Source organism: Monopterus albus, unplaced genomic scaffold (genome assembly GCF_001952655.1).
Source record: "Monopterus albus unplaced genomic scaffold, M_albus_1.0 scaffold495.1, whole genome shotgun sequence".
NCBI lineage: Eukaryota > Metazoa > Chordata > Actinopteri > Synbranchiformes > Synbranchidae > Monopterus > Monopterus albus.
The window spans coordinates 100,297-122,363 of record NW_018128375.1 but is presented as its reverse complement, the minus strand read 5'-3'; the positions used below and the strand labels follow the sequence as shown (position 1 = coordinate 122,363).

The window sequence follows — 22,067 nt, the reverse complement described above, 5'->3', positions numbered from 1 at the left end:
CTGAAGGACAAACGCCATTCTTTTGAGGACAGTGAAGTCCAGATCCTCTCCAGAGAACATGGCTGGTTTGAGAGAGGAGTCAAGGAAGATATTTTTGTAAAAAATAGAACACCCCTTACTAAATACGGGTGGTGGACTAAGACACAACTTGTCTTCCATCTACAATCCTGTTTTGAGATCTCTGCCCAAACATGCCCACCAGGACAATAGGCGCCGGTTGACGGGAGGATTCAAAGACAGGTAACAGTGCTCACCGATACTGGGTTACAATGACTCAGTCGTTAGAGGACATTGTTGGCCTTCAAAGGACTGAAACACCACTGATGGGGATAAGTACAGTATCTCCTGCTCACCACCAGTCGGACAGAACTGACAAAGCCTCTTGGATCAGAGGTGAAACGTCTTCGACCTAGAAATCTAGTCCAGTTGATGTTTTCTAGTTTTTTTTCAGCCCAGTATAAGAGTTCTAATTCTATCCTCAGAAATATACGTGTACTGTGAGGACACATTCAGAAACATCACGCTGTTTGAAGCTGAAAACGTCTGGGAACACTTTGTCTTAAAGCCATCATCTGTCGTAACTGGCAGGGAGCAGATCACATCAAAAAACCTTCTACATTGTGAATATTTAAAATTCTGCAATTGCAGTTGTGCATGTTTCAGTGGAAATTATTTGAAAAGTTTTTGTTCCTGTTGTCAGGAGTTGCACAACATGTGGAAAGCAGCTTGTTTACAGACAAGTTGCATTATGCAATTTACTCAGATGCCAAACCGCTGTGCAGTTTGTGTAGAGCAGACATTCACATCTTCATGAAAACCTTAGTAACATTTCATTGTTATACATGAAGTAGAAGGAAACAAATGAAAATGCTGATTTTTAACACAGATCTAACAATAAGATGTGATGTGGAAGCACAAGCTAGCATCAGAAATCTTCTGCCTGGAGTCCGATCAGGACTTAATTAAACAGAGTAGCTATATGCTCATCTGCCTTTATGTACATTTAAATTTCTTGTCCGTTTATTCTCACCCCTCTGTGTGAGGAATCTCTTATGCTCATTGGACCCAACGTTTCACTGTCTGAACTGGGCCTCACACAGTTTTAGTCTAGCATCATGTCTACGATAAAAGGTCAGCACCAGAAGGCCGTTACAACTGGTTTTGTGTTTTTGTTCAGTCATGATGCAGCATTCATTTAGCATATTTGTTAAAACTTGTCTCATTTTGTACACCACTAAAATATAGGATTACAGAACTAAAACCTACAAAACTGACCAATTATCAGTCTGTAAGTGAACATGAAAATTGTTAGTAGCGCAAATCTTCTTTGAGGCTTTTAGCAAACTTCACTGTCCAGAACTAATATATATGTCAAAGGTAAATAATCAAACTTCACTGGAATTTGTACATGGAAATTATATTTTCTAATAACTTGTTTCTATGTGAAAGGTCTGTATAAGTTGCTCAGGATGAGAATGTCAAAATAAAAGTTATTTGTGGTGCAAGTCTTATGATGGGTCTATATGTTGGTGATTTAAAACCGTGTTTATTAGTTATATGACAAAACTCAGTTTTTTTTTTATTTTTGTATTTCATAAAGGTCACACTCTGGAGGAACATGCCTTTTTATTAGGAATGGACCACATTTACTCTTAGTAAGACACTGTATAATGGCTGTAATCAGAATTATCACTTGTAAACTGATGAGTTGTTTATCCAGCATGTAACTGAGTACGTGGTGAATTAATGCAGTGTTTAGCCAGTAGGTCTCGGTAGCAGCAAGTACTGTAGAACTTATCTGCAGCGACTTTCTGTGCTGACTATTTACATAATTATTTATTTATTATCAATATTTGATTTGATTTTTTTCTGTATCTGCACAACTTTGACTTGACAGAGGATGCTCTGAGTTGAAGGAGCAACAGGTAATATAACTTAATTTGGAACAAATTTTGAAGTGTGTTGGTAAAAATGTTGTGTTGATTACATGTTTGAGTATTTAGGAGAATTCTAAGGCTGCATGTAAACTCAGCTCTGTGAGAAGGAGGGGACAGTCTGCTTGGATTCAGTGTAGCTATAAATAGACCTGGTGAAACTTGAACGTCTCCCACAGGAGGACTGTCAAACCCTTAAAGCTGCACTAGTTAATCTTTTTTCATTATGTTAGTAGGTTCAGTGACCATGTGTAATGTGAAAGATGTCTCTCCTGACAGACTCCCAGAGAACTGACAGCACTCAGAGAGTGCAGAACTCCACCAAGACAGATGAGTTTCCCCTTAGTGCCATTTAAAAAAAAATGAGTGGATCGAGATAATGATCCAGATCGGCACCAAAATCTATTGGATTGTTCTGTGGGCCATACCCTACCTCCAAAAAATGTGATCAAAATCCATTCATCCAACTTTTTGACTCGTACTGTGAACAAACAAACCAAATGCCAGTAAGAACACAACATCACCTCCTTGGTGTAGGTCATTTTCACCCATCTTTACATTCCTCAGCTTTTTGGAGTGTTTTAGAATCTGTCATTTCGTGCTTTTGGTTTTGCAGCCCACAACCTTGCTTAGGTTGACGTTCACCACTCTCATCAGTGTTGTGTTTCTACAGGAAACGTTGGCCACCGTATGCAATAGTACCTGCCTGACACAAACCCACCAAGTTACTAGCTGGTGAACATAGTGGAGCAGTGAGAAGCAAAAGAGCCAAATATTTCCCTTAGGAGTTGGTTAAAACCAAAACAGAGCTTAAAGGAGAGTAAAAATTACACTTGTTAAGCACCTAGAAATAAGACTCCAAATGAATGTTGCTTTGTGTCTGTTAGACTTGTATATTGGCAAGTGGCTGCTAACACATTAGCCATAACAACATAATATCGTAAGATGTCAGTGTTGTCTTTACAGCTTGTTGCACTGGCCATGGGTGGCCAAAATAAATTTACTGCAGGTTTAAAGAAAAAGGCCAGCTGTCAGCTGCAGGGTGCCACTCACGATGAGCAATGGTTTCATAAAACTCCAAAGGCCACACTGCTAAAAGTTTACCTGTGCAAGACCCGAATCATTGAGTATACCTGCCCTTTGTTCTGTAACAAGCTGTAGGTTAGGATGGTGTTGCTGTCATGTTAATGTCATCCATCTCTGTTAGCATTTAGTGGTAATTGGGCTCTGTCCTTTCCACGATCAGAAAGTTTACACAGTTTTAGTGAATGGGATGTCGTCTCTGAGCACAAGGTTGCTCCGTGTTGATGAAGTTCTGTCTCCTGAGTTTTCTGTGGTTTTTGTTTTTTTCTCCTAATGTTAATCCTGCTTTCACCTGAAGTTGATAAAGAGGTATGCATAATGTTCGTCATCTCATGAACATACAGGGTGTCTGTTTATGTCCTTGTTCACGTTTCCCCTCCCACTCTCCCCCCTCTTTTTGAATGCCACAGGCCTCTCACCCCTCAGTCCAGATTTAGACATCAGTCTTTCCCAGACATTCACACCCATCTGTCTGAAGCCGGTCGCTGGCGTCTCACTCGTCCTTTGTGTCCAGTTTTTCCATTTCTCTTTTCAGTCTCTTTCTTGCTTCTTATTCATCATGCCTGGACTCTATCTAAACACTAGCATAACATCAAAGATGCTTCAGTTGGGCTGCATGTCGTAAAGGTATTGTGTTTTGTTTTGATGCCCAGGATTTGGCCAGCTGGTCTGGTTCCACAGAGGCAGACCTCCCGCTCCACTTCCCCAGCGATGGAGCCTTTTCCAGAGGTAAAACACTCTGCTGACTCTTTGGACTGTTCTGTGATCAAAGCATGTGTGCTGCTGTGTGTTTGGACCTGACTTGTAATTGAGAAGCTATAAAAAAAAACCCCACAGGGGCTACTTGTATGTTGCAGTTCTTTTCATCTTTAGCTTTGTTTTTGTTTTTTTTGCTTTACATTTGTTTATATGAACCTTTTAAAGTGAAGCATATTCACAACCTGTATGAATGTGTGCTCAAATAGATTACAGATATAACTTGAACTGTGAGGACAGCCAAATTACTGTACCATCTGTACTGGGCTCAGACAGGACAGAGATACTCATGCTGATATGGTGAGCTGGGCTTCCAAACTTTGCTCCAGAGGTGAAAGATCAAGCTGGCTGCAGCAGGGGCAGTGCTCTGCCAGCATGTTCTCTCCATCTAATGGAAAAGTTTAGAAAGAAACAAAATACAAGCTGCCCCAAAAGAATCACACAATTTTTGATCTGAGCATTTTTAACGTATTATTATTAAGAGGCACTAGCTGCTTGTTGTTTCATTATGGTTGTCATATGTTCATCAAAACCCTATTATTTTACAACTTGGGTTGTCTATTAATAGTTTTATATATGCATATATGGGATGGCCAGTGTTATTCACTTCACCTGCAGTGGTTTTAACATTGTATATGTTAGAATACATTTTTGGTTCATCACAATAAAGATCCTACTGTATATTTATTCTCAGTGATCTGATCATTTCAATTCGATTCAGGGGCCTGTGATTATATGAAACTATATGTGCTATTTCACACAGTCCACTACATTTATATGAACTCATAAATGCAACCAAATTATAATTTGAACATTTGATGTGCTCCTCTGTTCCTATAAGATGTTATTTACTGTTTGTACAAATACGGACCTATGATGACCTTCCAGTTCAACAAACTTTTACTTTTGGAATAAGAAGCATTGAAAACATCCATCCATTATCTATACCCCTTATCCCCGAACAGTGTCGCGGGGGTGTTGGAGCCAATCCCAGCTGACATTGGGTGAGAGGTGGGGTCCACCCTGGACAAGTCACCAGTTTATCACAGGGCTGACACTTAGAGACAGACAACCACACACACTCACTCCCAGGGGCAATATAGAGTCATCACTCAACCTAAGCTGCATGTCTCTGGATTGTGGGAGGAAGCCAGAGTACCCAGAGAGGACCCACACAGGCACAGGGAGAACATGCAGACTCCACACAGAAAGACCTCCGGTCGGTTGGGGCTCACGCCCAGAACCTCCTTGCTGTGAAGTGATAATGCTAACCAATGCATCACCATGCCATGGTGCTCAACAACCATACAGTATGTCCCATATTGCAGTAGGTTTTTGTGTTAAACTTCACCTTCATGTTTAACTGTTGTGTGCGTGTGTGTCCTATTTAATCTAAAGTACTTCTATTCACATGACATGTTTCTGATGGGAGAGGTAACTTTTTTTTGGCTGCTACAACTCGAGGCCAATTCCTACCTCAGTGCCTTCAGTAAGCTGTTGCCATGCTTCCTTCTCCAGTTCCCATTATTTGAGATGGATCCAGAAGAGGATGAGGATGTTATCTCGATGAAGACCAGAGGTAAAGAAGAGGAGATTTTGTTAGTATGTGTTTGTATGCATTGCAGAGTACATTGCAGTTGTGGAGTAAAGGAAATTGATCATAAGCAGTCAGGCACTGACCACGCTGTCACAGCCAATGTGCAGACAACCTCCAGTCTGATTGACTTCAATATGAAAACCACAGCTGCTCTCAAATCAAAGACCCAGCACTTATCTCAGTAACTGAGAAAATGGTTGTGATTTGGATTTTAGGACAGTTTTTCTCTTGACACTAGTGTATGTCATGTGTTTTCAATTAGGTACTTATGCAACACCAGCTCTTGCGCCCCCTGCAGACACAGACCTTGACATGTTCATATACACAAACTTCATGAAGAGTCACTGCTGCTATGATGCTATTCCTACCAGCTCCAAACTGGTCATCTTCGACACCACATTGCAGGTATTTCAAGATTTCAAGATGCATAAACTGCCAGTCTAGGCATATTGGAATTCTTGAATTTTTTTTACATTTCCTTGTCTTTATAGCAGAAACTCCCACAGCTGTTTAAACTGCAGGACAGTGTTGGATTATAATGGAAAACTCTTTTTGTCAGGTGAAGAAGGCTTTCTTTGCTCTGGTGGCTAATGGTGTGAGGGCAGCACCACTGTGGGACAGCAAGCTTCAGTGCTTTGTGGGTGAGCCATGATACATCTGTCTTTGTCTCATTAGAAATTTAACAAAATTATTATTGCAATGAGTCATTTTCATCATAGAATATGTCAGTGAGAGTAAGGATCTAACCATGTACTTTAACCATGCCTTTGTATTACTTACATTATGGGGACCGAAACCTCCTAATATACTATACTCACATTGTGGGGACTTGGCCATCACTGAATTTTAGGGTGGCAACATGGTTTAAGGTTAGGGTTAGGGTTAGGGTTAGGCAAATAGTGGTTATGGTTAAGGTTAGGACAAGTCTACAGGAAATGAATGTAAGTCGATGTAAAGTCCCCACAAGGAATGAAAGCACAGTGCATGTGTGTGTGTATGTGTGTGCAGGTATGTTGACCATCACTGACTTCATCAATATTCTCCATCGTTACTACAAGTCTCCTCTGGTGAGCTTTGCTTCCGATCAAACATTTCTACAGAAAAAGGCTTTAAAGTTACTTTGCACGCCCATGGCCGTGTGGTGTTAATTTGATGTGCAGTATTTCATAATGTCACATATTGTTCGATTAAAAAACAAAAAAGCAAAAATTCTACCAAACTAGAATTGCACAAGATAACTGACATAAAGATTGGACTGATACACATCAGCTCAGACTAAAGCCCAAATCACTGTTGTGTTGGATTTAAGATGTCGTTTGTTCTGTCGGCAGGTTCAGATTTATGAGCTGGAGGAGCACAAGATAGAAACATGGAGAGGTGTGTGCAACACAGCCGTAGTATGCTTAGTGCCAAAGTGATTAATTTCATAAACAAAGATTTCATTTTTTAAAACCATTAGCAATAGTTTCATGTTGTGTTACTAAGGCCTCTCTCTTCCCAGAGATCTATCTGCAGTACTCGGTGAACAGACTGATCAGCATCACTCCTGACTCAAGGTGAATCCATCACTTGATATAACTGACTGACTCATCAGGGATCATATTTGCACTTCACCATCTTATTAAGTGCTATTGCAGTTTTTGTCATTTTAGTTTGCAGAATGTCAGCATCTCTGGTGCATATGTGATGTGTTTTTTTCTGAGAACAGGCATCAGATAACATAACTTTTGTCTGTCACGTCAATGTCAGCTCGGTGCTCCGGTGTACTGACCTCAGACCAGACTTTACAGCCAGAGCTCACTGTATCCTAGGCTGTAGTCTTTTGACTGAGCTGTTAGTGCTGTTAAAAAAAAAGCCAAAAAAAAAACTAGTACCTAACAGCAGAGAGTCAAATCCTACCAGGAATATGCTATCATGTGTCTTGTTTTGCCATGTTTGTTCCATGATTAAAAATCCTAATCACAAGGTTTATTGTCTTCTCAGTCTGTTTGATGCCATCTACTCACTGTTGAAGAATAAGATCCACCGGCTGCCGGTCATTGACCCAGTGTCAGGAAACGTCCTCCACATCCTCACTCATAAACGCATCCTCAAGTTCCTCTACATCTTTGTAAGTACATGCTTCTCTGTAAATCCCAGAACTCAAAAGATGTCCAGGCTCCATGTGTGTTTTAGAAAAAGATTTTTATGACGCAGTATTTATTTTGTCCTGTTTTGATTTGAATTTTATATAACCTTCTTCTTCTACAGGGATCTATGATTCCTAAACCCAGGTTCCTTCAAAAGCAGATCAGCGAGGTGGCGATCGGTACCTTTAAAGAGATTGCAACAGTCCAAGAATCTGCCTCTGTCTATGAGGCCTTGACCATTTTTGTAGAGAGAAGAGTGTCCGCTCTGCCTGTGGTCAATGAGCAAGGTAGTTTGACATTACACTGGGATTTACTGTAATGTTTTCATTCATTTTATTAGTATTTTCTGTTAGAATCAAATGTGACATATGGTGGGTTTGCCTATAAGCACTTAATGTCGATTTACTCGCTGATAATTGTGCCAAAATGTTTTATATGTTGAATGAATTTTATCTAAATTTCGACCCATTTTTAGTTGTGTTTCTAGTGTTGAAATTTGCCTGATCATCAGTCAGAGTAGCCAAACAGAGGTCAAATGATTTTGCTTCTGCATAATAAGCTGACATCTGTCCCTGTGTTTTGTCTTTCTGTTCCATCTGTGGACTATACACCTCTGTCTAGGTAAAGTGGTGGCACTCTACTCTAGATTTGATGTCATTGTAAGTTGATTTATTTGATCGCTGCAACAGTAATATAAGAAAACATGTACTGTGATATACAATTCACTTTTGTCTGGTTGTGGCCCTTTCTTTGCCACTATTAAGAACCTCGCAGCTCAGAAAAATTATAACAACCTGAACATGACGATGCAGGAGGCCATTGCCTCCAGAGCCTGCTGGGTGGAAGGAGTCCTCAAGTGTTACCCTCATGAAACACTGGAGATCATCATTGACCGCATTGCAAAGGCTGAGGTAGCACGCATGCACTAAAGTCTGTACTGTACCTTTATGTACCATGAATATTGTTTAAATAACAAATGATTTACTTTTCTTTCTCACCTCCATTACCTTTCAATATGTTGCACAAGCTGTCAGTGATGACTCATTTTGTCTGGGTAGACTGTAGTGGCACAATAATCAGGTATAAGTACACAAGTCTGCCATGTTTTTTTTTTTTTTGTCAGGTGCATCGTTTGGTATTGGTTGACAATGACGATGTGGTGAGAGGGATTGTTTCTTTATCTGACCTCCTGCAAGCCCTGGTCCTCAGTCCTGCAGGTATTGATGCATTGTACTCCTAACTCCAACCCTTCCACCCGTCCTTTGCTCTTTCTCTCAGCCCCCTGGATATCTGTCCATTCACCTGGTGGCCTTCAAATCCTCAAAAGGTTCTTGCTGCTTCTGGCGATCTGTGCTCCTCCCTCCTCCTGTGAACACTCATTGCCTCGACCTTCCAAACCTGTCTTCATCCAACTTTTCATCCTCCTGAAGACAAAGAGCCCTTTCCTTCTCTTCCTTTGACATTTTCTGGTATCAGAGTTCCAGTTCTACCAGTTTCCCCCCTCTGAAATCTCCTGATCCTTTCAACTGCCTTTAGACTCTTAATTCTCGTCATTAATGGACCCAATCTGAAACCCTCTGCTCCTCAAAGACCAACCTGTTGTGAAATCTCTTCTGAAACCTTCTTGTCAACTAATCAGTTCTTCTAAAATCTTCTGCTCCTTTATTAGCAACCAAACAGCTCATTCAGGACAGTGTGCTTATTCCTCCTTTAAAATTTTCATCCAAAGCATCAGCAAAATTAACCTTGTTTCCTGATCTTGCTAAGATTTTTCCTGCAAAATCAACAATGCCTTCTCTAAAACCTTCTGCCCTTGGAAAGCCAAACAAAAACATCCTTATCTCCAAACCACATCCTCTGGATGGTCTCCTTAAACCTTTTGCTTCTGCCTTCTAATCCTTAATCCCCCGCTCAGCTTTAAAGTCAGTCATGTTATAGTACCACTACAAACTCCTGCTGTCCTATTAAAGAGCCAAGCACATCTGTCTGAACTTCCCAACAATCAGCCAGTCACCTCATCCTCACTGTTTTGCCATGTCCAACACCACCCCTCCACACTTTGTCCCAAACAAACCTCTTTCATCAATCAGCCAGAGTCTTCATACTGCAGCTCCTCCTCTGAAACCTCGCCGCCACCAGCACGTCAGGTAGGAAGCCCAGCCTTAGCTGCCGAGAGCTATCTGTCTGAGCTTGCAGCTTCATTTCTCCTTTAAGCCTCAAGGTTATTCAGCAGCCCTTTGCAGTTCTTCTGTAGACAATAGTATGAGGGGGAATTGGTACCCATGAAATTACCATGCAATTATTGCATCTATTTAGCCCTGGCCTAATGAAAATGTAAATAGAAAAGTGTGTTTCAAATCTTACACTGTACAGTCAAGGTGCCAACATGCTTTGATTTTCATTCCAACACGGCCCCATTCCCACTCATCTGTGGCTGAAGAATCTATTGACTGGGGGCAGTTATCTGTCATCATAGCATAATGTGAGTGGAGATAAAATGTTTTACTCATTTTACTAATGTGACACAGTTGTTCATTTATCTGTATATCCAGCCACCTATTGAGCTGTGTGGATGTTACTCAAAAACTGTCTTCTAGCCTGACATGTCAGAACATCTCTCCATGTCTCCTGCTTTGTGTACTTCAACTGGACCTATCAAAATGTTCTGGCTTTGGAAAACAGCAGCTGAGAAAATGAACTCCCCACTTTTACAAGCTCTTAGTTTTAAGAGCATTTAATCATATCATATGGTCTTCATGCACTGTTGTCACGGAAATGTAGATTCTCATCCTTTAAAAATAATAACTGGGAAAAGCTCATTTGGTAATGGCTGTCATGTGATATGATCCAAATGACAGCTACTAAATCGAGCTTGTGGTGAGTTGACATGCCAGGCTGAAGACTGCCCAGTTCAAAACTGCATCATGATACATGACCTCCGTCAGCATGTCGTCACGCGTCTGCATCGTACCAGAGGGACCCCAAATACAAGCAGCAAACTGTGCTGGTGATTTAGTTTATCAGAGAATGCATGATGAAACAAAATATTACGAGACCAGTGATTTCACAGCTTTTGCTGCCCAGGTTATATAATTCCAGTATCATCCAGTTTTTCTGGTTCCTCTGATATGATGTGAACATGGCTTTGAGTTTCAGCCTTGATGAAGCCCTCTGTAGCATTAGACTGCGCCCTTGTTTTGTCTGCAAACTGTAAATATTGAATAGATTATAGATTTTGTGTTGTGAATGTATATAAAATTATAGTTTTTAGCAAAACCAGAAATGTTCACCTCTGTTCAAATTTTGCTTATTGTTTGGAAAGCCAAAGAACTTTGGGAAAATGTAGACAACATGACTAAAGGTTGCACTGTAGTCACAAATGTTTCAGATGAAAAGGTTTTCCACTATTTGTGTTAATTTTCTTGTTTCTTCTTTCACAGATATTTATCAGAGATCATCCTTTTGAGGCTGACGAAAACCAGATGATCATGTAGAACAATGAGGTGGCGCAGCAGGTTTTGTGGCCGAGAGCTCACTGGTTGAAATCCCAGTCCAGAGGAGAGCTGGGGGGGAGTGAAAGCAGAACAATCTACATGTGCTCACCAGTAAAAGACTGTGGTTGTGCTTGGAAGCTGTTGAACCGTATCTTGGGTGTGTCTGCAAACACTTGATAATACACATCCTGAGACTTTTAAACTTTGTTTGAGGTTATTTTGCAAGCTGTTACTTGGAAAATGAGTTGTTGAGATGACATAAGGAAACAGCGGTCATGTGCAGTGGTTTTTACTTAATACTCTGGTCTTAGGAGGATTACAGAGTGCTCTTTCATTCATTAAAAATAATGCACCAAGGAACTGAGATGACACTGTTTTAAATACACTTATGCTACACACACTGTGAAGAAAAATAAATGTTTTGATCTGTTGTCATGATACTGTCCAAGTGAGAATAACCTGTAAAGTAATCTAGGACAGAAACAAGATAAATACAAAGGTAGCACTTTACATTATAGCTGAATAATGACACAGGAACAAGGAAATAAGGGGTTTATAGCTTAGAATCAACAGTGTAATACAGTAGTAGGATGTTGCCATGGTAGTTACAAATATAATGGCCAGGTAAAATCTAAGTAATACTGGTTTTATTTTGCAGTAATATGGTGGCAATGTAGCAAAAACATGAAGGAAACATCAGGCGGGAGAAGGGAGGGCTCTGCTAAATGCTAAAACCGGAAAGCAGGGGGTGATATGGGACAATAACAAGGTAATAAGGAAGCAATGAAAAAAACAGGCAACACCTATTTTCCATTAATGTTAAACACCAAATGCTAGAAGTCATTTTCTGTACACACATGTTGGCTTCAGTGTACTAACACTGAGTCATAATAGAAAATGTTTCAGAGGGTTATTTTCCTGCATTTTGTCCTAGTTTGCCTGAACTGTGACAACTGCTGCTGGCTGCCATGGTGACTGAGGTTCAAAACAGCTTAGAAGCACAAATGTTATAGACCAAACGCTGATTAAGTCAAAATGAGATTGATTTTCTGTATCTGTATTGAGCTGACAAATGCAGCTGGAGATATTGCAGCATGAATCTGGTTGAACTGATTACAGTGAGTATAGGTATGTTGCTACTGTAATTACAAATCCTGTCTGTCCATATCCACTACAGCACACCCTTCGGTAGTGTGAGCCCGTTCCTTTATTCTTTTGATATTTACAGTATAAGTCCACCTTGATTTGTGTTGACAGACTGGATCCTGCTGGGAGGTGGATGGCACCAGTCTTGCACAAAGCTGCTGAAAGATGTTCTGCCATTCTCTGCAGACGATTGCTCTTCGTTGGAGGGATTTTGTTGCTCTAACCTTAGATTAGATTCAAGTCAGGGGACATACTTGGTCAGGTCATAGTTTTCACTTTTTTCTTCTTTAAAAGCTCTTGGTTTTTTGCAGTGTGTTTGGGATCAGCGTCATGTAAAAACATTCCTCTCCTACCAAGTTCCTTGAGACTGAGAGTCACCTTTTCACTCAGTATGTGGGTATGCAGACTTGCACTCATCTAACCCCATGTCATCACACTCTCACACTGTAGGTCTGGCTTCATCTTATCATGGGATGTGCTACAAGTATTGGGGAGGCGACAGTGGTGCGGTGGTAGAGCAGTCGTCTCCCACCCAAAAGGTTGAAGGTTTGAATCTTGGTGCCGGCAGTCCAGGTGTCAAAGTGTCCTTGAGCAAGACACTGAACGCCCCTGTGCCCCTGATGGTTAGAGCCATTGGTTGAGGTGGCACCGCAGATGGCTGCCATCAGTTTTGTACCGGAAACAAATCCCTTGTGTGTAACATACTTGGCCATAAAGGTGATTGCGGTTTTGTACTCTTTTGTGAGCTAGTTTTCTTTTTGGGTGCCATCTGTGAAGGTTGTTTCCACAGATAATTATTGTGTCAAGTCAGAAACACTTACCTGTCTGTTTTTCAGTACGAGGTTGAGTAAATAACGTGTGCGTGGCATCATTTCTTAAGCATGGCCCCTGTCCTTAAAAATAATACAGTTATTTCATGATGGTGCAATTTTGAATCATTTAACATTTTGGTGCTTTTGCACAAGGGTGTACCCATTTTTGATGTACACTGTAGAATAGTACAAGAAGTGTACTCTGTCAGCTGATTCAGCAGCAGCTGTGATGACAGGTGAGCGTGTCTGTGATGGAGCTGGCTGCTGATCCCCTCTGACTGACAGGTGGGAGCTGCTGAGGTGACTGCTCTGTTTACCAGAGGTGGATTTGTTAACTTTGCTAGTTTCATACATCCTGGTCACATGATTATGTTTACACACGCACACACACGTGCACACTACTGCCCTTCCTTCTAAACCAGCTATAACTATTAAATCATAAATCCGTTATATGCTATAAAATCTGCATCAACTATAACAGATACAAAAAGAAAAAGAAACATTGGACGTTGTCTTGTTTAGAGACCGAACGACTCCAGCAGCAGGTAATCAAGGCACGATCAATAAGGAGCTAATCATGCATCAATCACATGCTCCCTCTGCTTTACAACCTTATCCTCTGAACAAACATTTGGTTGGCTGTTATGCCACAGTTTGCCTTAACATTTCACTCTATGTGACCCAGCACACGCAGACAAGACCCAGGCACGCATGTCCAGCTGCTGGAACTGATGAGTGACACTGACCTCTGACTGCAATATTGGATCACAAACCAAGGTAGGAGAGCTGCTCTGCACAGCCTCATTTTGTAATTAACTGTCTGACTGTGTCACAATTGTAGTTTAAATTGTAATGGAAAGGGGTGGAGAACTGTTTACCTTACGGTAATCTACAAATGATAGCTCATTCCCCACATGTTAACTTTCCAGTTGTCATGTGAAATGGCACCTCAGCTCCATGAAATTCACACCAGTGCTGGCAGAACTGAAGGAAAAGGAGTTTTCACACACTCTTCTGTGTTTCAGTAACATTATCTAACAATAAAGACCCAATGTTTAGGGTCACACATTCACCAGGGCTCAAAACATGAGCAAATCATGCATGAATACAGGTACAGTATTTAAGATCTGTTAAACCTACTGGCATTTTACTCAAATTGAAGCTCTTTGGTTGTTTATTTAAAACTGTTTTCATATTGATACACAGTGAAAGGTTCATCTTGATGTCCAAATAGCTCATGTTTGAAAAATGTTTCCTGTCTCAAAGAGTGAGATGAAATCTAGTGCATATCAGTTTCATTTGATGCTGGATAACAAACAAGCTTATTACCCCTAGTCTGATGATAGTTTGTATTTTTCTTGTTATCAGTAAATTCCATTCACTAACCACTACATGAATTAATTGGTCGCACACCCAAGCCAAAGCTTTGTCTTATTCTTCAGTGCCATAGGTCTCCAGAACTATTCAAAATGCACTTAGTGAGCCACACGTTTGAAGTGGATGGCATGTTCCTTCAGCACTAGGAGCACATGCACTGCCATTTATTTTGTGTCAGTCCATCCTACTGCAGCAAATACTAGCTAGTGCATCCAACCTGTATTAATCTATGGCTGGAAACAAATGCAATTCTTCCTCCATTTGATTCACAAAGCCCTTGTAAAAACCGAAAGTATATATTTGTAGCCCATTATGTCTTCAGTTGAAACCAACATGTTGGTAGTGGGTGCCACAGCCAGGCAGTGGAGTTTGGAGAAATTTGAGAGATGCACTAATCCATTGTTATGGGACTTTTTTTAAAAACTATAACTAAACTATAGAATACTGCCAGACTAGTGCTGCCTCTGTATTGATAGTGAGGTACACACAATACTTTATTGTTTATCATAGGTTTTCTTGATTAAAGAATTTGTTTGTACCATTTTTTTCTCACATAAATAAAGAAGTGAACACTTCATATCCTCATATGATGAGAGTATTAAAGAACTGTGAAAGGAACTGTGTTTTGAAACATAACTTAAATGGAGCGAGGAAGGCAGGTCCTTCTTTTTAAAGTTAACACAACACTCTAAAGGCAGTGAGTCACTGAAACCGCAGCTAGATAAACACAGGGAGTGATGGGATGAAAATATTTTCTTTAGAGCTGAGCTGGACAGTCAAGTTTAATTTATGAGTACAAAGATAATTATGTCTAAGACTGGGTGACATTAAAGTTTATGTAATTGGATTTGTGAGGCAGGTGTGGGGAGGTTTTTCGTGAGGACCAGATGAAGGATGTTTGAATAGCTCTATTTACAGTATAAGTCAAGTGATAATTAGACTTCTAGTGAAGGGAAGGCTGTAAAGAGTCACTAAATGATGTTGAGTAGACACCAGTGCTGTGTACAGGTAGTGATAGCATGTGTATTATTTAGCTTTGGCCAAGAGAGGAACAATGTTTTAGTGCTGGCGGAAAGAGATGAGAAATCCTCTGACATCCTTAAACACTCAAGAGATCAAAAAAGCAACCTGATGTGAGTAGAAGAGCAGGAAGGTACTCTCTGTTACAAAGTGAAGGACGTGAACCCTCTGCGTGTTAGTAGAAAGGGAAACCTTCTCTGGACTCCAGCAGGATGAGTTCCGCTGAGAGCACTGAAACCCAGAGGTGAGCAATTTCACTTTCAAGCATTGTTCATTTTGACTGACTTAAGATTTCATTTAAAGACAAACATTGTGACTGATCATGAAAAACAACTAATACCACTCTCAGATGAAATTCAATCTTTATAAAGAACAGTGTTCTTCAAGTTATGTAAATATTGTAGGAACAGTCAGAAATATCAGATTTTATTTTTTATTCCTAAGAATGTTTAGCAAGTATAAAGAATTCCAAACCCCCGTATTTTAAGGCCATTGCTTAAGAAGTCTTGGTTTTTTTTGCTTCATGTTAACCTTGAAACTTAGCAAGCAGGTTTCATGAAGAGCCTACTCTCTGGCTGATCCTTTGTCTGCATCATGCATTAGCTAAAAAAAAACATCACACCTGTCAAACCAGCACCAGGTTTCAAGCCAGATTTGTGGTCCCTCAATTAGTCTGGACCCCTAGGCATTACTGTTTATAGCATTTATTTATTTATTTGACTCACTTCACTTCTAGATGGATGCAGGAGCATCCATTGGTTTTTATCCTTATTTTCCTTATCCTTGTGAGGTAGCTGGTTTTCAAGTGGCTGGCCTTCTCAGCTTTTTGTCTTTCTTCTTCTCTTCCCTCTCGTTCAGGACAAACCTTATATTTGTGTTTCATAACTGCAGGTGAAATAATACAGGCAGACTGAAGGAGGATGCTGTTTAACAGTGACAGAGGTTATTGACAATGAAATGTTTAATAAAATGCTATGTATTTAACACCTTTGTGAACCGCTGTTTATCCTCCCTGCTCACTAGATCCCAGGTTTGTTTCGGTTTAGCTGTCAGCCCTCCTGTGCCTGGATTACAGTCTACTGTCAATGCAAAAGTTATTCACCATAATCATCTCTAGTCCTCTCCTACGTGACTTTCTCATATCCAGCCTACCTCAGTATGCATGACAAAGGGTTTAGCAACTTCAGCTCTGGACTCATACCACTTATTTAGAAAAATCAGTCCTCATTGTGCCTCTCCAACCTCCAACTGATCTCTCCTTGTTAAATTAATACTTACTGGCTTCACTGTAGTTACATATGAATGCCATGGAGGAAAAGGTTGACATTAACATGTAACTGAAACTCATCTTCTTCTGTGACAGGGGCAAGATGTTTGGCCTGAAAATGAAGAAGAAGAAGAAAAGAGGCACCGACCTGGTGGTGGCAAACAAGGGAGCTCGGGGTGAGGCTTGGAAAATGAACAGGCATGCAAGCAACATCTCACAATCCTCACTGCCACCGAGACTGACCCTTGTCAAACAATCATGATGAATACTGTGCTGAAACTGTGGACAGTCATTATGGGTAATTTATGGTTTCATGGACAACCGAGATCATCATAACAGGATGTACAGTAATCGTCCATGTTTAACTAATGTTGTGTGAAATTATTTTCACATGGCAATTGTCTGCTTTAGTTTAAAATGCCCTGTCTCGCGCACATTTAATACTAAAACTAACTGTAGCCTTACCACCAAAAAGCAATCATAGATAGAAAATTACTAAACTCCTTTAATCATCTGTACATAGGCTATTTTGACATTGAAAACATATTACTGGGATCTTAAACAGCCCAAACCTGCGCTGTGTCCCTCCCTCTCCTTCCCAGCACAGCTGGCCTCACCTGCTCTGCTCCCATCTGCAGCCTGGGTCTGCCCTTGTCTTTCTCTCCTCTCTGACATAGCTACAATCACGAGCCTCAGGTGCTTCTGTCAGAGGATGCGTTAGGTTTGTATACAAGATAATACCTGGAAGGTAAAGGTAAAGCTAGGTGGTAGGCAGCCATTAGTTGGTGCGTCTGCCAGATGTTTAACTTAGGCTAAACTTATGTCGGTGAAGTTGTACTTGTACTTGGAGCGTTGTCTTCGGCCCCATTGTATATTATTAGATATCTAAATATAAAGTGCTTTGCACCTCTTTGTTATTTTCACTTTTTTGTTTTGTTTTCTAAGCACCTGACTTTAGTGACTAGTCATGTGTCAAGCTTAGCAAAGGTATGAATGCCCCTCACAGAAACATGACAGACCAAAGCACTTTTTTACATTATGGTGCATGTGAATGTTTGTATTTATCTATGCAGAAAGTGAGGCGAAGGCGCCATCCGAAGCGCCTTCCTTGCCGGAGGGAGAACAAACTGAGGATCAAGCAGAGACCTCTGAAGTCAGGATCAGAACAATACCAAACACTAAGAGGTATATTTTTTGCACACTATATAAATGTCCTATACAGTATGCCTCTTGGGGAAACAAAAAATTCAAATCAACACTCTTGATATCACCACACAGATGAAATTTCACATTCAAGTTTATTGACCAAAGTCATAAATACACCTGATTTTTTGAACAGCAAACAGCAACAAAGATCTTGTGGGCCCTTCAATCAGCATCTTAGTTATGACACACTTTATAATCCACCTGAGCTGTATGTGATCACAGATGATTGTAATATTATTTTAATTTGTTAAGTTTTCAGTTCAGTGTATCTACAATCCCCCACACAGATTTAATCACATTAACTTTGAGCAGTTATGGAAAATAAAAGTGAAGGGGAAAAGCAGTTACCATGAAAGTTTCTTTTCTGTTTGGTTGTTATGCCATATTGCACTTATTGTATTTTGTTTGCATTTATACCTTTTCTATATCACTTTGCTAATGACCAGATTTTGACACTTACCTATAAACTGAACTCCCACAGGTCCAAACTGAATACTAGCATCCAGGACAGTGAAGGGAAACCACAGAGCTTTCAGGTAACAGCATACAATATAGACCATGCAACTAATTCTCAAGGGAATGTGGAGTAGTAATAATAATAATAATAATCAAGTAAAAAATCAAAAGAGAAAAAATATAAACTAGATAAAACAGGTATAGTTAAACACAGCTGCATAAGATGAAAAGAGAAAAAGCTAATCATTGCTCATGTACAAATTTAATAAAAGAAAAGGAAATATATGCTATATGAAGGGGAAATGCATAATATAACTAATATAAAATAAAAGATGAGTTGTTTGTGACATGTAGTGACAGTAATATGTAAATTTGATCCAATTCATTGTATGCTTACTAAATCCTGTCAAATCCTTCTTGTACTCTATGTGCAACCTCACAGATTTCCATTAACATCACAGAGGCCAGGCAGCTGGTGGGAGAAAACATCGACCCCAGCGTGGTGATTGAGATCGGTGATGAGAAGAAACAGACATCCATCAAAGAAGGGACTAATGCTCCCTTTTTCAATGAGGTACAAAGAAATTAGGGTGATTTAAATGAACCCTTTATTTTTAAACCTGTGCTGCTTTTTCCATTATTTTCTCTTTCTCCTTCTCCTTAGTATTTTGTGTTTGACTTCTTTGCCCACAAAGAGGTCTTCTTTGACAAAGTCATCAAGCTGTCGGTGAGTAAAAAAGCACAGTGAACTAAAATTATCAATCCTAGAAGCCGACATTTTTATAGTCAAAGATCATGATGTAATCTTCAATATGTCCATGGTTTGGAATTTGAAACTAAAATATGTAGTTCTCTTTAAATGTAAAGTTAAAACTATTTTATTCTGTCTTTTTTTTGGCTACAACTGTTTTTAACTTTTTTTTGTCCTACAGCTTTGGGTGTGAGGTCTTTAAGCTGTCTGTGTGCTCTATCTCTTTGCGTATCTCTGTCTCCCCAGGTGATGCACACTAAGATGCTGAGGAGTGTCTGTATTGGAACCTTTAAAATAGATGTATGGACAGTCTACAAACAGCCCGGTAGCTCATCTCTTTCAAGCATGTCTTTTAATTTCTAAAAATCTTAAGTCCCAAGAACAGATTTTGAGTAGAGGTGCACAGTCCTTTCAAATGATGTCAAAACACCTTGTGAAACCAAATGCCTGCTTTAAAGTGCTTGAAAGTCTCAACTAAGTGTCAGCACTTTTGTAATGATTTATCTTTTTCTTGTTACAAGCTAAAGGTACATGTACACAGTGCAGAAGACAGAGACAGTTCTTTGCTGGTTGTCACTGATCACTTGTACAAAAATGATGATTCTTAAATAAGCAGACACATTACTCGTTCCATTCTTTTTCCCACCTGGATGTCACTCTTCTGTCTTTTGTCTTGTTATTTCTCCCACCAGGCCACGAGTTCACCAATAAGTGGGCAACACTGATCAATCCTGCTGACATCGCCACTGGTGTCAAAGGTTATATTAAGTGTGACATCAGTGTCTCAGGGAAGGGAGATGCCAAGCAACCAGGCCAAAAAGCGAGTGATGCTGAAGAACAGATAGACAAGTATAATACCTGTCTTTTGCCTGAATGTTGTTTTTAAAGCATTTCTGACCAGCTGGGGATTCTGAGAAAGGTTACAGAAACAGGAGAAATTTAAGAGTGTGTAACAAGGGTTACAACACCAGTATAAATTGTCATTTTAAATTGAAAAAGCATCTAAGAATCTAGGATGACCTCAATTACATTCATTTGATTTTAAAAAGATGTCTATTATATCTTATAAAATAAATGTAGAAAATAATATCTAGTGAGAGCGTTGTGCATTTCACTTTTTTGCAGTGGGTGTGCAATTATGCATGTACAGTACAAGTGGAATTACATGAAGTCCTGATTGTATACTCCTGCCAGCTGTTTAGGAGTCTGATAGCAGTTGGAAAGAAAGAGTTTTTCAGTCTAGAGGTCCTGCATTTCACACTTCTGAACCTCTGGCCAGAGGATAGGAAGGTGAACAGTCCATGCTGGGGGTGGGTGGGGTCTTTGAGGAAGGAGGCAGCTTTCCTGTGGACTCTGCGGTGGTAGATGCTGTGCAGAGAGGGCAGTGGAGTCTTGGTGATCTTCTCCACAGTCTTTACCACTCTCTGCAGGTGCTTGCGGTCCATAGCAGTAGTGCTGCCATACCAGACAGTGATGCAGCTGGTCAAGATGCTCTCAATGATGCAGCTGTAGAAGTTGCTGAGGAGCCTAGGTGACATGCCAAACCTCCTCAGCACACTTTAACATTACATAGTATTCTAGTTGAAAAACTTAGAAAAAATCAACTGGACTAGATTTCTAGGTCGAAGACATTTCACCTCTCATCCAAGAGGCTTCATCAGTTCTGACTGACTGGTGTTGAGCTGGAGATATTTATCCCCCTCGGTGGTGTTTCAGTCCTTTGAAGGCCAACAATGTCCCTTAACGACTGAGTCGTTGCAGCCCAGTATCGGTGAGAGTCGTTACCTGTCTTTGAAATCTCCCCTGTCGACCGACGCCTTTTGTCCTGGTGGGCATGTTTGGGCAGAGATCTCAAAACAGGGTTGTAGATGGAAGACAAGTTGTGTCTTAGTCCACCACCCCTATTTAGTGAGGGGTGTTCTATTTTTACAAAAATAGCTTCCTTAACTCCTCTCTCAAACCAGTGATGTTCTCTGGAGAGGATCTGGACTTCACTGTCCTCAAAAGAATGTCCTTTGTCCTTCAGGTGGAGGTGGACTGCTGACTCTGGTCCACTGGAGTTGGCCCTCCTGTGTTGGGCCATGTGTTTGTGAAGCGGCTGCTTAGTTTCACCAATGTACAAGTCGTTACACTCCTGACTACACTTAATTGCATACACCACATCACTCTGTTTATGTCTGGGTGTTTTGTCCTTCAGGTGGACCAGTCTCTGCTGCAGGGTGTTCCCTGGTTTAAAGTTAACTGGGATATTGTGGTTGTGAAATATCCTTTTTAATTTCTCTAATAAACCAGCCACATAAGGGATGACAGTGTTATCCCCTCTTGTTTCTGGTTTCTCCCTGTTGGTGTTGGGCCTCTTCCTTGCTTTGGTGAAGGCCCACTTAGGGTATCCACAAGCCCACATAATTAAGTATTTTAGTGACCCAGTGACCTTTTGCCACACTACACCATTAGGCCAAATTTTCCACTTTCACATTTAGTTTTAAAATGTGTGGGGTGACTGGTTCAGTGGGTAGAGCAGTCATTTCCCAACTTGAGATTCGGAGGTTTGAATCTTGGTGCCTGCAGTCCACATATCGAAGTTTCCTTCGGTGAGACACTGAACCTCCAAGCTGCCCCCGACGGTTAAAGCCATCGTTTGATGGCTGCCTTGGTTCTGTACCAGAAACAAATTTCTTGTGTGTAACATACTTGGCCAGATAAAGGTGATTATTATTATTAAAATCCTGTGTGCAGGTTAAATTTACTGAACACATTCATGCTTCTCAGGAGATGAACTCTCTTTACTCAGCTTTGTACTTGTGCCACACTCAGATCAGCATAACAAGTTTGAACATGAAATATTTTATAATTTGATGTAATTAATAATGTTATTAGCATGTCTTAAGACTTGCTGTCTTGTTGGATTTAGTTTTTTCTGATAAACCCAGTTGTTAAAATCGCTTTATGAATGAGTTTGGACTGGGATATGATATATTTGTGTGTTGTTTGGATATTTTTCCCCTCAGAAATCTGCTGATACCAGAAGGTTTTCCTACT

General features: G+C 40.3%; 2 protein-coding genes across 2 annotated transcripts in view; both read left to right on the top strand.

Moving 5' to 3' along the window:
* The first annotated feature begins 5,307 nt into the window (after positions 1-5,307).
* Positions 5,308-11,008, top strand: prkag3b (protein kinase, AMP-activated, gamma 3b non-catalytic subunit). The gene is made up of 12 exons (XM_020588016.1): positions 5,308-5,352; positions 5,633-5,775; positions 5,930-6,011; positions 6,379-6,437; positions 6,702-6,747; positions 6,872-6,926; positions 7,354-7,480; positions 7,621-7,786; positions 8,121-8,158; positions 8,264-8,410; positions 8,623-8,716; positions 10,940-11,008. The coding sequence occupies exons 1-12, from the start codon at positions 5,340-5,342 to the stop codon at positions 10,963-10,965; spliced, it is 996 nt and encodes a 331-aa protein (XP_020443672.1). The 5' UTR covers positions 5,308-5,339; the 3' UTR covers positions 10,966-11,008.
* Positions 11,009-13,641: 2,633 nt separating this feature from the next.
* fer1l6 (fer-1 like family member 6) overlaps positions 13,642-22,067 on the top strand; it is a 28,315-nt gene continuing 19,889 nt past the window's right edge. Inside the window, 9 exon segments of the mRNA XM_020588008.1 lie at positions 13,642-13,728; positions 16,712-16,791; positions 17,689-17,768; positions 18,178-18,357; positions 18,720-18,851; positions 18,942-19,004; positions 19,275-19,353; positions 19,721-19,877; positions 22,037-22,067. The exon segment at positions 22,037-22,067 is cut by the window's right edge and continues 18 nt beyond it. Coding sequence (XP_020443664.1) covers positions 16,719-16,791; positions 17,689-17,768; positions 18,178-18,357; positions 18,720-18,851; positions 18,942-19,004; positions 19,275-19,353; positions 19,721-19,877; positions 22,037-22,067 — 795 coding nt within the window. The 5' untranslated portion in view covers positions 13,642-13,728; positions 16,712-16,718.